Raw genomic sequence first — 18,417 nt, 5'->3', positions numbered from 1 at the left:
GGCAAAACTGTTTTTGTCTGAGTTTTATGTGGTCTACTGGTTCATGTTGAAAATCAATCCAATTCAAGATGGCTGCCACATCTAAAGAAAGTTTTTGAAACAGACACTGAGCTAAATGTTTGTGTAGAAGTAGCAAAGGAGTCACATTTCAACATCTAAGAGACAGAAGCAGAGGCCCGCCCTGAAACCAGAGGGTTGTAGGTTAAAGCCCCATCTGTCGCAGTCGTGTTCTTGGGCAAGACACTTAACACTCCTCGCATGCTGGTGGTGGTCGGTGGGATCGGTGGCACCAGTGTTCGACAGCCTCGCCTCTGCCACTGTGCTCCAGGGCAGCTGTGGCGATGATGTAGCTCATCACCACCACAGTATGATTGTGTGTGTGTGTGGGTGAATGACTGATTGTGTTGTAAAGTGCCTTGGGGGGTTGAAGAACCCTAGAAAGTGCTACATCAAATACAGGACATTTTCGATCTAATTAAGCAATATCACACGAGAGGGAGTGCGTTGTTGCTGAATATCAGCACTGGTGTGACTCGGTCGTAGGCACTCGGCCTACGGCCTCGTGCCGTAGATAATCACAACCAGTGCTGATATTCAGCAACAACGCATGACATCGAGTGTGATATTGCTTTTATACAACAGTTCTACCTGCTCATTTTATTTTTATAACAACAATAAGCAACAACATATTATGATTTGTTCATTTATTTAATCATTTATCAGGCTCCGCCAACACAAATAGTCCCAACACGAAATGGAGACTCAGACAAGGCTGTTGCTAGGCAACACAAACATTTTCTACAAACCACATTACGTTTGGTCATTACATATGTGCAAATAAGCTGAATCATTAATTATGAGCAGTGTACTCAAGACCTAATGAAACTCTTGTGAATAACTTTATTTAGATAATTATTAACATAAAATTTGTCTGAGGGTTAAAATTTGAAATTACAAATTTTATGGTTGGATAAAATTTTAAAATGTAATTTTACATCTCTATATTTTTGGCTTTGTTCAATATTTCTATATTTTAATAATACATTTATCGGTTGATTATCTTACATGGTTGGCTGCACTGCATATGGATGTAGCAATAGGTCTGAGGGAGGAATCAGAATTATGGCTTACCCAAAGATGCAGAGACAAAATGGTTAGCTTAAGTCAGCAGGAGCAACCTCACCATGACCAGAGATCACAATAACAAAAAGCTGTGTGCAGTGAGTTTAATGTGCACTCTCCAATGTTTTCTATCAAGGCTCTGCATGTTTTGCTCTCAACTGCACAAGGCTGCAATTAAACTGTTAAATGTGGCAGGAAATAAACTAATACACCACTCTATAGGCATATTTTGAGGAGGGACAGTTTACTAAGCTTAGACAAGGCAAGGTGAGACTCAGGGCTGATGCTGTGTTTGTTCATCGCCCTGAACCAAGGAGGAGGACGGATCCTGCAGTGAAGCACAGCAGAACCACTGCATGTTGATCCACTGACCAGCAACCACACATATTGTACTCAAGTTAACTGTAATACGAATCTTTCATTTGTCTTTATTTTATTTTTAAAAATTTCTATTCTAACAGTGTCATTATAATTACAGAGAATGAGGAAAGCAGCAGCAGTGCGGCAAATGAGGTGAGGGAAAGTGAGGAGAGACATGAGATGGTATCAGGAGAGAGGGACATCCCAGGAAGCCATGAGGAGCCGGCGTCAGGGCCAGGAGGAGAAAGGAAAAGGCTATGCAACCAGGGAACCCAGCTGGAAAACCTAAGGGAGGAAACAGAAAGTCAAAAAGAACACATTAGGAGCTTGGAAGGGGCACGTAAAACACAGACAAAAATTAATTCAGTCCGGTGAAAGAAAGTTTTCAACATGGAAAAAAAATAGGCCAATTTTTTACTAAAGATCAATTGAAGGCAATTGTCATGACAAACACAAGAGGCATTAAATGGAGTAAACAGACAATCAAATAGGCTGTACAACTCTGTTTTTCAGTGGGTTCAACAGGCTACAGGTTTCTTCAGGACACGAGTATCCCTCTGCCTGATGTTGGAACCCTGCACAGACAAATGCAGCCCATTAACTGGAACCAGGTGTGTTAGGAGAGGTGTGTGACATGCTCAGTTTGAAGGTTAAAAATCTGACAGAGATGGAAAGAGAGTGTGTGCTTACTGTGGATGAGATGGCAATCACTTCAGGCGTGCATCACTCCATCACAGACCCAACTGGGTTTTGCCACCACCGTTGTTCCTGGTCAGCTCTCCGCTCAGCCACTACGAAAACATGAAGATGGACACACAACACAGTTTAACCTTTAATGGTTACATAAGATTTTTGTTTTAGTAACTCTTTGACATTTATTTATTGATAGTTATGTTATTGTTAATTCTTATTTCTTGTCATTCCTTAATAACAAAATTGCAAATGCTAATATTATAAAGCAAGTGGAAATGAGCAGTTTTATGGAAAATGTCTCATTTTTAAAAGTAATTGTTTGACAACTGTTCTTGAAATATTGTAATTCTATTCTTATTACTTGAGTCCACAAAACAGAACAACATATCTTCTTACGTTCATAATGCTGTTTGTCTCATGCTTCAGCAGTTCGTTGCAGTCAGTGTTATTACCTGAAAAATATTAAATAATTACTTGTCTTCACAATCACATTTTCTTTATTATTGGTCTCCATTTGTGCTTCCATTTCTCATGCATGTTCGTGTTGATACAGCAACCAGCAACATGTTGTACAAAAATCCCAAATAAAACTAATAATGTAAAAAGTTTATAAACTATGTCAAACTGTGGGGAATATTTTTAAAACGTAGAATCAAACAAGCTGAAAGAAACCCGTCTACAGCTCGTCCCCCTTCTCACAATCAACAAGCTGCACACAGTTAGCTCATTAAAGGTTATCTAGCTAAAACTGGCAACATAAAATATCATTGTTGGCTTATTTTGGTACGAAGCGGTTAACTTAGCTAACGCTTCACAATGCAACAAAATGATGAGATGTCATCAACTTACCGGAGAAAATGCTTCCGAAACGCCGAAAATGAACTGCAGTCAATGCAGCAGCGGGGCTGTTTGGAACTATTCGAAGCTACGTGAACCACGTGACTTCTGCATTCCATTCTTTCCATAGAAGTCAATAGAGCTCCAGACCCCACGTGACTCTCAGTTAGTAGACGCCATATTGGCAGGTAAAAGAATCTAAACAAACACTTCACTCTTTAAAACTGAAGAAATTGTTTTATATAGTCAGAAATTAAATAGACTAAACATCTCCGACCCTTACCGTGCCCCTGGGATGCTTTGTAAAAACGCCAGAAGCTGTCGGAGCGGACTTCTTACCGGACCTGGCCGGGGAACCCCTGGAGAGAGGGAAGTCTGGGCCTCTCAACGCTACTGCCCCCGCAACCCGACTCCGGATACGCGGATGAAAATGGATGGATGAATGGACAAATAACAGATTTACATGAAAGTAGTTTAAATAGAGTGCTGTGCTGTTTAAATGTATAAACTGAACGCCAAGAGAAATCACTAGTTTGATTGTTTTTTCCGTGAATAAAATAAATATGTCAGGCAGGAGCGTCTCAGGATCTGTCTGAGATCTGTCTCGGTGAGACAGATAATAGCAATCCAAAGTGCTTTTTATGTGTGATCTGACAATTGATCAACCATTGCTTAAAAATTAAATACAGCTTAGCCGGTTAATTGCTGTGATCATAAAACACCTAAACGGCAGCACGCAGAACTCACGAGGCAACGTTTTACGTGATGTTTACTTGTTGCTATGAGTAATAAGACAGAAAAAGCCACGCCAAAATTAGTTTAGGAAGCCCACTAAGAATTGTAATAAAAGCATTTAAAATAAACACCATACACAGTTGAGGAAACGTTGGTTTAAGTACCTGATATGAAGTGGTCGCTGCATAAGCGAAAACCTTTACTCTCGGGATCCCACAGTTTCATTTTAGCCCGGTCACTAGCGCGTTTTTCTACAATGATCCAACGTTTGCGGCACTCCGGATCTTGGGGAATCCTGTAGATGGCTCATTCCTTATGTCGTCCGTGTCTGTTCTGCATCCTGGGGCACAACAGGAATCTACCATATTTCCTGTCTGATTGCGTTTTCTGACAGTAACAAATAGTCCAGCTGCCGGCTTCTACCTGCCAAGATGGCGCCGTTTCGATTTGAACTGTTGCATGCCGAGAGAAGTGACGTCAACTCCCGGAGCTCTATTGGAGTGTCGCAACTCTCTCTACAGCTCTGACTGAACCTACATCCCTCGTCTGCCTTTTTAGAAAAAGAAAACTCTCCATTTGGCTGAGAATGAAATTTGTTTCAGTGTAACCTTCCTTTCAACATGAATGAGACATCAGATTGGTTTGTGATTATTTTACTGGAAAATTCTTACATAATGCAACAGTATAATTTTTTCTCTATTTGCTAAGTGTATGTACTGCATGCATGAGTGAATTTCCCCACTATGGGATTACAATGGCTATTCTATTCTATTTAAATGATTTGTAATAGGTAATTACTCTAGAGCCATACTCAGCTGGAGTGAAGAAGAACATCTATGTTACATCCTAGAGGATTTATTTATATACATATTTTAAACACTATTATATGAAATATTTTATATCTCGAGACAGATACATGAAGTCTACTCAATGTCCTTTGGTGATTTCTCTGAAAGCTTGAATTGTTTATGTCTTCAGGTTGGAAACCTCAAAGTACTACAGCACAACAGACCTCTGGAGCTCGAGTTTCATCTCAAACTGGAGTAACATCACAGCTGAAAACATCAAATAAAACCTACAAAATAAATCTGTGGTGGAGCGGTATCGTGACAAATGCATGCTCGGGAATTCAAGAGCTTCTGGATTGGAATTTCAACTTTGATGCGAAAAAGGAAGGATCACAACAAATAAAACATAGCTAAAGAAATACATGAAATAGCAGGAGAATGATGAATAAAAAACAACTAAATAAAAAATCAAACATGAAGTACAGTTCACAGCCAAAAACAACAAATGTTACAACGAGACAGACAGTGACAACGGCACGCAGGATAAACCAGCAAAGCTGTGAAGGCACACAACACGTGTGAACGATAACAAAGACCGACATCAGCGAGGGTGACTCTCTGTCAGCTTCGGATAATATCACCACTGACCTTTTTACCATCATCATCTTCATCATCATCATCTTCCTCACTCTCAGCCTCCATCTCTGTTAAAATTAAATACATCCCCATCATCTGGATGTCTGTACATTTATATAAATAAACAATCATCTGACTGTGATGATGGAAATGAATGACTGTATTTTAAATGGATTTTTATTTAAAATGCATTTTGTGGCGTCTCCTCTCCTTGGTCAAAATTCAGAAGTGATCTGGAATTAGTACAGGTGTAGGCTTAAAATATTTATTAGTATTTGCACATGTCAAAGCTGTAAATTAATTATGATATTTTAATCTTGTGTAACAATTCCAATATCATCACAAAGCTCCTTAATTTTACATTTTCTTTGCAAATGATCCATATTTTATTTCCAGTTATGTTGCTCCTGGATTTTTTTCTTTTTGGTCTCCAATTAGTCACAAGGTAGTTTCCTAGGTAACCAACCCTGTCTCACTTTCCTCACACATTGTTGACAATTTAAAGACCGTATCGCTTTCTGTGCTGGTGACTAGTTAGAAACACAAATTTGAGAGAAACTGCATACATTTACACACTAAATAGGGGCGTATAAGACTTTTGCATCAAGTTCAAAATCTGCTTGCTATTTTAAATAAAAATATTTATCTTCATCTTAAAGAGCTAGTTACCCCCAAATCAAAGTTTTGGATCAATAAACAAATGGCCGTCTAATGGTCACAACTTCTCTTGGTTCACCAGGCGACGCCTCCTTTTGGAGTCTTTTTTGGAGCGTTTCTCTAACCCTAACCTAAACAGGAAGTTTGGGTGGAGTAAAGCCTAATTTATGCTTCTCTGTCTCCATCAGTGTGGAGACATGCAACACAACTATCTGCCATTGTGAGGGCTCTCTAAAAGGCACTCAAGGACGGACATCGAGTCAAACGCAGTATACAAGCTTGTGATTGGCCAGGATGCAGCTTCCTTTAAATGTGTCAACAGCCCCGCCATTACGTCCTAAAAATAAAAGAGAACTGAAGATATCTAGTAGCAGACACAGATCCGCTTGAAAAATACCTTGTGAAACAACTCTGAAAATATGAACGATAATTCACCCTTAACAGGAGGAGTAAAGATGCACAGGAAGCGTTTTATTTGCAGACAGAAATGATGGGAAACACGGGTTTAGAGGTGGCGATCGCGTGAAGAGGTGGACCAGAAGGAGGGACAAATTCGTCCGTGTTAAAAATTCTCTAAAATACAAAAACACAATATATACACAATAGTAAATGCTCTATCTTGGACCGGACACATTAGCGGATACCCCAGAAAAGCAATACGCCCTTTGTTGTCCTGTTGGGAAATTGCTTTTCAAACCTCCCCAGGAGACGGAGAAGTCCAAAGGCAAAAGGCCTCTGTCAGTCCATGTGCATCTCTCAGAGGTGTGACCATGTCACTGCTTTGCAAGTCACAAGTAAGTCACAAGTCTTTCTAGTCAAGTCTCAAGTCAAGTCCAAGTCAAAGACAAACAAATTCAAGTCAAGTCCAAAGTCAAGGATGTGGAAGTCCAAGTCAAGTCCAAGTCCTTAATTTGAATTTTCGTCATAATCAAGTCATCTGTCAAAATTCAATTTAATGACAATGACAATAAATAAATTCCAGAAATAAAGCTTCTTAAAGCTTCATTGATTGGCTCAAACAAGCAGGAAGTGCAACTGAAACTGATTATAAACAAAGTGCTGCTGCGTTTAGCAGAACAAGATCAAACCCAGAACCAAGAATGATTCATGATTTTTGTCCATGTCGGGCCATTTTTGTGCTAAAATATCAAATATGCTCAAGTCATCATCAAGTCAACAGATGCAAGTCGATTCAATTTGCAAGTCATTGGCGTTCAACTCCGAGTCAAATTGTAAGTCTTTATAGATTTCATCAAGTCAAGTCAGAAGTTATTAAAATAATGACTCGAGTCTGACTCGAGTCAAAGTCATGTGACTCGAGTCCACACCTCTGGCGTCTCTCCCTTGTGGAGCTGACGCAGAAGCATTAACTAGGCTTTAAACTCTGGTCAGGGATGACTTGCACTTTAATTATGACAAGGCTTCTCCATGACTTGTTCACCAACCCCTCTGAAAGCAGTCTTACATCTTTCTTATTTTTTTGACTCAGAAACCAAATTGAGGTGTGTTCAAGAGGGCACTCAAATTATTTTGGGTGAAAACACCAGTCAATAAATAATGTTTACAATTGGTTTAAGACATTGTAAATGTACTTGTGGATGCTGTTCAGAGTTCAGATCATGAGGAATTTTCATTCAATTGAGCTCAACTGAACACTTAATCTGGTATTTTAATACTTAATTAAAACCAGGAGACATACTCCTTCGCTAGCTTTTAATAATTTTTAACTTTGAGTTGTACAGTGTGTTAACCCTTTTTGGGTGACCCCGCAAGGAAAGTTGACCACTGAGCAGGATTGATGGTTTATCCCTTGAGGTCCACGTGGCAGGGGTGAGGTGGTGCTCACTCCTCACCCCTGCCACGTGGACCTCAAGGGATAAACCATCAACCCTGCTCAATGGTCAACTTTCCTTGCGGGGTCACACCCAATAAGACAGTGGGAGGGTTAGCACCAAAACTCAATTCCATGCTTTCGTTCTTTTTAAACACAGAAACAGTTTTGTTTACCTGTTTTGTAGTTACAGAAGCCGGCAGCCGTCGGCGAAACTGTAGCTACAAAACAGGTAAACAAAACTGTTTCTGTGTTTAAAAAGAACGAAAGCGTGGAATTAGAACCACGACACAGCAAGAACACACCTAAGATACCAAAATTCAATGCTTTTTTGAGGAACCAGATGATTAGCAGTCGGGTATTTTACCAGCTACATTTATTTATTATTTTATTTTAGCCGTTACCTTATTATACTTTCAACACAGTTAGCAAGGATGCTATTCATATTAGGAAAATCAAAATGATACGTTTCTCATACAAAGGTGTAAAAATATTTGATTGAACTTTTCTCCCACCTGCAGGAAAAGTTATAGACAGTGTCTTATTTACCCAGATTCTACAAACTGACAATGCCGTGGCCTCCTCCAGGTTAGACAAGAACATTCAACGAGTGGAAGCATAAAGTTCTGAGTTAAACGCCGTGAAAGGAGAGGCATAGTGGTTACTGAAAGTTCATGAATGTTGGCTCAGTAACATGTAGAAAAAACCCTTCAGATCTGTAAACAAGCCTCTACATTAATGCCCTAAAGTCACATCTAAGTACAGAGTCTGATCTCCTAACAGGTCTGGAATCTCCAGTCCCAGACCTGTTCTCAGGATCTGCACGCCAAACATGTCAATATGACTGCTTAATTTCCCAGCACGCTTCAGTGTAATTGGTATTTAGAGCTTTTGATGTCATTTGGGATGTCCAGCTCATTACTGAAGCATCCCTGATGAGATGCAGAATAATTGTGGAGACATCGAAGTGTCACTTTGGCTTACGTTAACATAAAGTTGACCTGAACTGTGCAAGTTTATCTTCAGCTTCGTTTTTTTAAAGAAAATCTTCTAATTTCATTCAAGCTCAGGTATCAAGTTGAGGGACAAGCCACTGTATTTACCTCCTTTAAATGAGCAGTGACTCATGTTTGTGAGGAGGACACACGTTTGCTGAATGAAAAACATTTTAAGAATGTAAAAAAAAAAAGAATAAAACAGTTTGATTTAAACCCTCACTGCTCCTTGACTTGACATTTTCCAGCTTCCTGCAGCTGTCTGACAAACAGCAAAATAAATGAATGTCCATTTTGTCTTTTGATTGTTGCAGCTGAACACATTTCTTTGTCTTTGTGTCATACCTCCCGTGTTGTTGCTAGGAGACGCCGGTTCGTTGCTCTGATTGGCAGGTTGGTCAATTAGTCTCTTGGTGTCTGTGTTGTTGGAGGGTTTGTGAGATTTCTTGTTCTTGATGAGAATTTTGCCCATCAGCTCCTGAGGACTGGGCAGGGGGACGCCAGCCTCCAGCTGCAAACACACAATCACAGCATTAACTTCAGGTCATCTTCATCGCGCAGAGGAACGATCCAGCGGGTTTCTGCTTCTTACAGGATATTTGTCCAGAGGATCAATTAGAAGTGCGTCTCCAAATATAGTTCGACAGTATTCAGCCATTTTAGCTTGCTGCTTCAAACTGAAAGACAAATTCATGAATAATCCGATTGCATGTATTGATAAAAAAATGTAAACGTAAGTTTAAAAGGTCTCACGAGTCTACGTGGTTTTCAAACGAGAGGATGACAGGGAAAGGGGAGGTCTTAAAGGCGCATTCTGCAATGGCTTCAATCACCTCCTAGAAAATAAAACAAAAATGCTCGTTGCTCAGTGAGTAAGCACAAAGTGATTTCCAGGTGTTGAGGATTGTTTTCCCCTGAAAATTATTTTCCTTTTTGTTTCGTCTGTTTATATCTTTGTAAATAACCAGAGGAACAAATACTTTCAGCTGTGAAATCATATTTTTACAGTAAAACATCATTTAAACGTGTGAACTAATAGTTTCCAAGAAGAAAACATGACATCCTTTTTTGTATTTTATGAAAGCAGATCACCACCAAAAGCCCGCGCTAACGACTGAGTTGAATCACTGGAAAAAGCTGGGCACACCTTAAAAGAGATTTCTGACGTCATGGTGAATCCGTGGGTTATGACCGGTTCCTCCTCAGCGGTTCGTCCTTTCCACACGTCTAATTCCACACAACGACACCCCGCCAGCAAAACCTGCCTGTACATCTCCACCGAGGAGCTGCCTGCCAGCTGGCCAGCTGAAACACATGAAGAGGAAACTAAAATGAAACAAAAATATTCTTTAGGGATTCCTAAGTAGATATTCGTTTGATCATTTGAGTTGGATAATCCAAACAGCTCATTTTATTGATCTCATTTCATTCTTTCTTGTCTTATCTAGCTTCCTAGTTTAGCTCATCTTTTTTCAATCTTTTGTTTCTGATCTTGTCTTTCGTCTTCTCATGCCACTGCATCTCTCATGCAGTGGGATGCGAACATTTGGGCAGCCTCGTTAATCTCCATGATTTTCCTTTATAAATCGTTGGTTGTTACTATACAAAATTCCAGTTAAAAATCTCATATAGGAGACACACACAGTGATATTTGAGAAATGAAAATAAGTTTATAGGATTTACAGAAAGTGTGCAATAGTTGTTTTAACAAAATTCGGCAGGTCAATCAATCAATCAAAGCTTTATTTATAAAGCGCCTTCCGCAACCCTGTCAGGAAGCCCAAAGCACTGAACATGGTTCCATGTATGTGGGCTCTGTTGTCATTTTACTGATTCCAAAACCTTTAGAACAAATTATTGGAACTCAAAATTGGTTTGGTAAGCTCAGTGACCTTTGACCTCCACACACAGGTGCATCAATTACAAGAAAGAGTATTTAACCCTTTGATGCATAATGGTCACTACAGTGGACAGGTACTCAAAATTGTTATTTATTTATTTTTGCTATTAAGCACAGCTGTTGAAGTCTTTATTGCATTTGAGCCCCTCCATTTGGACTTCAGTAAGTCAAGCCAACATATTTCATGTTCAGAATGCACGCTGTCCACTGAGGTGGACATGTAATAAACTATGTGTAAATTAAATGTTACAAAAAATATGTAAATATGAAATTTGTTTCATTCACACCTAAAGATGAATGAAAAAAATTGTTTAAAAACTCATGGTTAAAGATTTAATAATTAATGCATCAAAGGGTTAAGGGGGGCAGTTTTAAGTTTCCCTACTCTTTGCAAATTCTCTGAAGAGCAGCAACATGTGGTCTCAGAACAACTCTCACTTGACATGAAAACAAAGATTGTTCACCATCATGGTTTAGGGGAAGGATACAGAAAGCTGTCTCAGAGATCTCAGCTGTCTGTTTCCACAGTTAGGAACATATTGAGGAAGTGGAAGACCACAGGCACAGTTCAAGTTAAAGAAGTGGCAGACCAAGAACAATCTGGGATAAACAGAAGTGAAGCATGGTGAGAACAGTCAGAGGTCAACCCACAGTGCAGCACCAAAGACCTACAACATCATCTTGCTGCAGATGGAGTCGCTGTGCGTCGTTCAACTATTTAGTGCACTTTCCACAAGGAGATGCTGCATGTGAGAGAGATGCAGAGGAAGCCTTTTTTCCAACCACAGCACAAACAGAGCTTGAGGTTTGCTAAAGCACATTTGGACAAGCCAGCTTAATTTAGAATAAGGTGCTGTGGACTGATGAAACTTCAGTTGAGTTATTTGGGCATAACAAGGGGCGTTATGCATGGAGGAAAAATAACACATCATAACAACCAGCGATTTATAAAGGAAAATCATGAAGATTAATAAGGTTGCCCAAACTTTCACATCCCACTGCAAGCCTTCCATCTCATCATAGTTTTCTCTTCCCTCTTGTCATGTTTTCTTGCTTTGTTTTTTCTCATTTTATTCTATCTTAATCTATCTCACCTTTCTCCTCTGTCGTCTCATACGAAAGAGGAGAAGTGCTCGCCCTGTAATTGGAAGGTTGCAGGTACGAGCCCTGCTCAGGCTGTCGCTGTTGTTGTGTCCTTGGGCAAAACACATAACCCACCTTGCCTGCTGGTGGTGTTCGGAGGGAATGGTGGCGGCTGTGTATGTCAGACTCACCTCTGTCAGTGAGCTCTAAGGCAGCTGTGGCTACAATGAAGCTCATAATCAGCAGGGTGTGAATGTGTGTGTAAATGGATGAATGAGTGATGGTGAGGGGTTCCATGACTCTAGAAAGCGCTATATCCTATATACCTCTCTAAGCTACTGGTTTTTTACTCGCCTGCTGTCACATGAAGGTGAGTAGAGTGACTGAAGTGAGGACCCACACGCAGGTGAATGAGACAGGCAGGCTGGTGACAACGTTTGAAGAAGGTTTAATAAAGAACACGCTGACACTGAAACAATGGACAGACAAGGAACACAGAACTGGGAGGGTTTGAATACATGAGGAGCGGGGACCTTGAGTGATTGGGAGAAGAGAGGCAGGTGGGAAGAAGAAGAAGAAGAAGAAGAAGAAGAAGAAGAAGAAGAAGAAGAAGAAGAAGAAGAAGAAGAAGAAAATGTCATAGTGCCTCTCAAGATAAAAATCACGAGGCGCTTCACAAAAGCAAAAAATGTAAAAATATAAAAAAATTAATTTAGAAAATGGTTAAAATATATTTTAAATGAGTAAAAAATAGACAATTGTGATTAAAAAATGTAAAGAAAGAGAGAGAGTTAATAGGAAAGAGGGAAATCAGTGGATCCTGAGGAAGGTGGAATAGGTGGGGAGAGAAGAATAAAGAGAGAGTGGTGAAGAAGGTCATACAAAAGCCAGCTTGAACAAGTGAGTCTTCAGCTGCTTTTTGAAGGAGACCACTGAGTCCACTGATCTCAGGCTCAGGGGGAGAGAGTTCCAGAGTCTGGGGGCCACAGCAGCAAATTATCTGTCACCTTTGGTCTTTAGCCTGGTGCTGCACAACCAGTAGGCTTTGATCACTGGACCTCAGGGACCTGCTGGGGGTGTAGAGACTAAGAAGATCACCAATGTAAGATGGTGCTTGTCCATGTAAGGCCCTATAGACCAGAACCAGGATCTTGAAATGAACCCTGAAGTTGACTGGCAGCCAGTGAAGCTGGAGGAGAAGCGGGGTGATGTGGGTGTGTTTGGAGGACTTGGTCTGAAGCCGAGCACAGGCATTCTGAACCACCTGTAGACGGTTCAGGGAGGTTCTGCTCAGACACGTGAAAAGAGAGTTACAGTAGTCTAAGCGTGAGGAGATGAAGGTGTGGAGAACTGTCTCAAGTTCAGAGCGGGACAGAATGGGACTCAGCTTAGCACTGTTCCTGAGATGGAATAAGGAAGAGCGAACAAAATAACTTACATGAGAATCCAGGGTGAGAGCTGGGTCAAAGGTCACGCCAAGATTCCTGAGAGAAGGTTTGGTGTGAGAAGCAAGCTGACCAAGAGAGTCTCTGACTTTGGGAACCAGCTTGTCTGGGGCACAGATGAGGATCTCAGTCTTATCTTCATTCAGCTGAAGAAAGCTCCCAGCCATCCAGGTTTTGATAGAGTCTAAGCAGGTGTGTAACAGCTGCAGCTTAGACATCTCATGGGGCTTAAAGGAGATGTACAGTTGGATGTCATCTGCATAAAGATGGTAGGAGATTCCTTTGAAGGAGCTCAGGATGTGCTGAAGAGGAAGCAGATAGAGGAGGAAGAGCAGAGGCCCCAGCACAGAACCTTGTGGGACACCATGGGTAAGAGAGGTGGTGGAGGACCTAAACTTGGAGACGGCCACAGAAAAGGAGCGCTCAGAAAGATAAGAGGAGAACCACTCCAGAGCAGATCCTGATAGGCCTACCCAGTCTCTCAGCCTCTCCAGTAGCAGGTGATGGTCAACAGTGTCAAAGGCTGCAGTCAGGTCCAGCAGGACCAGAACAGTCCCCTGCATCACTGTGAGTCAGAAGGTCATTAGAGACCCTAAGAAGAGCTGTTTCAGTAGAATGAGCTGTACGAAAACCTGACTGGAAGCTATCATAGATGTTATGTTCATCAAGAGCAGCTGTGAGTTGTTTAGCCAAAACCTTTTCCAAGATCTTGGAGATGAACGGAAGTTTAGAGATGGGTCTCAAGCTGCTATGGAGAGAGGGTTTTTTAAGAAGCGGGTGGATTACAGCGTTCTTAAAGTAAGCAGGGACCTGATCAGAAACCAGAGAAGCATTAATTATAGAGAGCACGCAGGGACCGATGGACTGAAAAGCACTTTTAAACAAAGATGAGGGTAAGATGTCGAGGGGGCATGCAGAGGTCTTCATAGAGTTAACTAGTTTGGTTAACTCAGGCAAAGAAACAGGAGCAAAGCTATCTAGGATGATGGGCCTGGTTGGAGTCGGGAGAGGCAGCGATAAGGCTGAAGGAGAGATGCTAGATCTAACCTTATTGACTTTGTCCACAAAGAAAGACAGAAAGTTCTCACAGTCTGCAACCGAGTGGATGGAGGCTGTAGGAGAGGCAGGGGAGACAATGCTGCTGATGGTGTTAAACAGCACCTTGGGGTTCCCTTTGCTCTGGGACACCGGGTTGAAAAAATAGGAAACCCTGGCGTCTCTGACTGCAGAGTTAAAGGATGACAGAAGATCCTTTAGGTGCAGCAGATGGACGTGGAGATGGGTTTTCTTCCACAAGCACTCAATTTTTCTGCATTGGCGCTTCAGGCTGCGAATGCTGTCATTAAACCAGGGAGTAGGGTTCACTGCAGGAACTGATCTGGTTCTGACAGGACAGATGTTGTCCAGAATGGAGAGGCAGTGCTCGTTAAACTGAGAAGTTAAGGAATCTGGGTCGTTATCAGAAGAACGGTGAAAAATTGGTAGCTGTGCTCTCATTAAGAAAACAAGAACTAACCATACGGCGAGCAGGAGGGGGGGGGGGGACGCAGAAACTGACAAGTTAAAGAAAATGCAATGGTGATCTGAAATATAAACATCCTCAGGACAAACACTATCAGCATTTAGACTCAGGGTAAAAACAAGGTCTAGAGTGTGCCCCCTGGTGTGTGTGGGGCCAGAAACATGCTGGGTAAAGCTGAAGGAGTCCATAAGGCTGGAGAAATTCATAGCAAAGTGGTCAGAGGGATCATCAACGTGGATGCTAAAGTCACCAACAATCACCAGTCTGGACAGCTTCACAGTGGAGGATAGAAAGTCACTAAAGTCCTGAAGAAAAGAACCGTTTGGACCCGGTAGACAATAAACCACAGCACAGTAGAACGGGTCCTTACGCCTGACTTTAATCAGCTGCAATTCTAAGGAAGCAAAGTGACCAGAGGTTGTAGAGCTACATGGAAGATGGTCTCTGAAAACAACAGCTAGACCTCCACCACGACCAGAACCCCGAGGCTGGCTAAGAAAAGAATAACCACTCGGGCAGAGTTCAATCAGACCAGAACAATCAGAAGTTTGCTGCCAAACTTCAGTCAGAAACAGAAAATCCAGGTTTATAGAGAGAATTTAATCATTGAGCAGGAAGGACTCATTGTTAACAGAGCGGGTATTTAATAGAGCCATGCTGAGTAAGGTGGAGGAATCAGAAACTACAGAAACAGCTGAAGTTGGTGCATGTAAATTAGCAGGGTTAGATCCACGGTGTTTATAAAAAAACCACTTATGGAGGGAACAGGAGGAGAAACCACTGAGGAATGAGGATAAACCGACCTTAAAAAACTTGGACGGAGAAACCGCGGCGCAATGCTGCCTGGTGGGAATGCACTGCCAGGGAGCAATTAACATGGACACAGGACTGAACAGAATGTTGAGAAAGGACAGGTTGTGACACCGGCATGGTCTCTGGGGTTGGCTGACAGGATACTCTCGGAAGTCCCAAAAACAAGACGTAAGCTCAGAGGTGAAAGGGCTTTCTCTGTAGCGGCTCCTAGGCTCTGGATTGTTCTGCCGTTGAGCGTTAGGTCAGCCTCTTCACTGTCAGGTTTTAAATCTCTTTTGAAAAACTATTTTTATGATTTGGCTTTTAACTCAGCATGAGAGTCTTTTTAGTCTTCTTAGTGTAAGTTCTTAAGCTGTAGTTGTTATGCATTTTTATGTTGTGTATTGTTTTTTTAATGTTTCAATTTCTGTGAAGCACTTTGGTCAGTTTAATGCCATTGTAAGGTGCTTTACAACTAAACCTGCCTTACCTTGCCTATATCTAATACAGTATATGTCATTCAATCACTCTTTTCATTGTTCTCATCCTTTCCTGTATTGGTTTTTTCTCATTCTATTGTATCCTGATCTTTATAACATGAACTTGTTTTTTCTAACTCACCCGACCTTGTTTATCTCACATTATCTTTCATTGATTCTTCCTTACTCTTCTTGTATCCTAATCTTCTCATTTCTCTGATCTCACCTTTCCATCTCCGGTTTTGATAGGTCTCGTCTCGTTTCTGACTTTGGGAACCAGCTTGTCTGGGCACAGAGACTCTCATGTTCAGCTTGCTTCTCACACCAAACCTTCCGTCAGGAATCTTGGTGTGACCTTTGACCCAGCTCTCACCCTGGATTCTCATGTCAGTTCTCTTGTTCGCTCTACCTTCTTCCATCTCAGGAACATTGCTAAGCTGAGTCCCATTCAGTCCCGCTCTGGACTTGAGACAGTTCTCCACACCTTCATCTCCTCACGCTTAGACTACTGTAACTCTCTTTTCACGTGTCTGAGCAGAACCTCCCTGAACCGTCTACAGGTGGTTCAGAATGCCTGTGCTCGGCTTCTGACCAAGTCCTCCAAACACACCCACATCACCCCGCTTCTCCTCCAGCTTCACTGGCTGCCAGTCAACTTCAGGGTTCATTTCAAGATCCTGGTTCTGGTCTATAGGGCCTTACATGGACAAGCACCATCTTACATTGGTGATCTTCTTAGTCCCTACACCCCCAGCAGGTCCCTGAGGTCCAGTAATCAAAGCCTACTGGTTGTGCAGCGCACCAGGCTAAAGACCAAAGGTGACAGATCATTTGCTGCTGTGGCCCCCAGACTCTGGACCTCTCTCCCCCTGAGCCTGAGATCAGTGGACTCAGTGGTCTCGTTTAAAAGCAGCTGAAAACTCACTTGCTCAGGTTTTGGTGTGACCTTCATCACCACCCTTTCTGTTCTGGTCTTGTATTGCTTTGTCTCATCGTATCTTATTGTTTCTTATTCTTTCTCATTTCCACCATAATGCCTTTTTAAAAATCTAATCTCATTTTTCTCAAGTCATCTTGTACCCTATTTTTTTCACCTTTCCTATCCTATGTCACCTCATCTATTTAAGCTCATATATCACATCACATTTATATTCCCTGTTCATATTGAATCATGGCTTATTTTAATTTAACTGGTGTTCAACTTGCTATTAGAACAAAAATATGTTGCTAAACAGAAAAATACGCTGGTCAAGCTATTTATTCAGGCAGTTTTATGGATAAAAATGAGGCCACCACTCCTTGAAGGACTGGAGCCTTGCTGTGCTTGGAGGTCAAATAATAAATTAAAGCCCATTAGAGTCCTTTTGTTGCTGCTGCAGATGTAATCAAAATGTTTTTCTGAGTCAAGCTCAGAGTTGCTATGTGAAAATAAAATGTTTCACTGAGCAGAGCTGCAAGCTTCCCTGGCTACATTTTTCACTGAATTATAAAGTCAGTGTGTTCAATAGATTTGGATGAGCTAGACACTGAAATGCAAACTAGAATACTCTTAATTACAATGCACAATGATTGTAGCAGCTATCAACCAAGTCATTTAATCTCCAAGCCCTACAGTAAATTTTTTTATACTCAATAAAATAAGTCAGTGTATATACATATATATATATATATATATATATATATATGTATATATATATATATATATATATATATATATATATATATATATATATATATATATATATATATATATACACACACATATACATATGCACACACACACACACACACACACACACACACACACATATATATATATATATATATATATATATATATATATATATATACATATGTGTATATATATACATATATATATACATATATATATATATACATATATATATGTATATGTATATATATATATACATATATATATATATATATATATATATATATATATATATATATATATATATATATATATATATATATATATATATATAGGTTTATAATCTTGGGTTGCGTCTGCGTACCTGTGAGGTACGTGTTATGTGAAGAGTTAATAAAGTAGTGGGACAGAGGGAAGTTCATGTCTTCAGACTGATCCAGTTTCTCAGGTGGAATGACTCCATTCTCGTCACTGGACAGATAACTGGAAAAAGCCTGGAAAGAAATGAAGCCTGGAGAGAACATGGATACAACAATCATATAATCAACATCTGACAAATAAAAATCACATCTCTGTTTGATGCACATTCTTAGAAAATAAGATTTCCAGTTCCATATCTTTGCATAAGACATTCAGATGTATTTACCTATAAAACTAAAAACCAGTAACTCAGGTCATTCACCAAATAACCTTTGTCCCGTTACAACATGTTGCACAGACAAAGTATTACATCCTACATGATTATTACTCTTCTCCAGTCTATTCTGCTCACTGACTGTTGATTGGCTTAAAATCTAAAGAGCAGGTGTCATGTTCTGTGCCTCTTTGGTCCCCAGCCCCCTCCTGTTCTCACTCCAGGTTCTCCTCATG

At 40.7% G+C, this 18,417-nt stretch overlaps 1 protein-coding gene and 1 long non-coding RNA gene across 2 annotated transcripts in view; both read right to left on the bottom strand.

Annotated features, from left to right (window-relative positions):
• plcb1 (phospholipase C beta 1) overlaps nt 1-18,417 on the bottom strand; it is a 51,775-nt gene that overhangs the window by 15,768 nt on the left and 17,590 nt on the right. Inside the window, exons 10-15 of the mRNA XM_015945044.3 lie at nt 17,912-18,058; nt 9,802-9,959; nt 9,408-9,490; nt 9,247-9,331; nt 9,000-9,165; nt 5,184-5,239 (exon numbers count right to left, since the gene is read on the bottom strand). Coding sequence (XP_015800530.1) covers nt 5,184-5,239; nt 9,000-9,165; nt 9,247-9,331; nt 9,408-9,490; nt 9,802-9,959; nt 17,912-18,058 — 695 coding nt within the window. The remainder of the gene's footprint in view (nt 1-5,183; nt 5,240-8,999; nt 9,166-9,246; nt 9,332-9,407; nt 9,491-9,801; nt 9,960-17,911; nt 18,059-18,417) is intronic.
• Nucleotides 1,967-2,706, bottom strand: LOC129166859 (uncharacterized). Its single transcript, XR_008565757.2, has 3 exons — nt 2,572-2,706; nt 2,173-2,273; nt 1,967-2,057 (listed from the first exon to the last, which is right to left on the bottom strand). It is a non-coding gene; the product is annotated as an uncharacterized lncRNA (long non-coding RNA).

This window comes from Nothobranchius furzeri, chromosome 12, assembly GCF_043380555.1.
Source record: "Nothobranchius furzeri strain GRZ-AD chromosome 12, NfurGRZ-RIMD1, whole genome shotgun sequence".
Classification (NCBI taxonomy): Eukaryota; Metazoa; Chordata; class Actinopteri; order Cyprinodontiformes; family Nothobranchiidae; genus Nothobranchius; species Nothobranchius furzeri.
The sequence above is the reverse complement of the archived record's forward strand: the minus strand, read 5'-3'. Positions and strand labels throughout refer to the sequence as shown.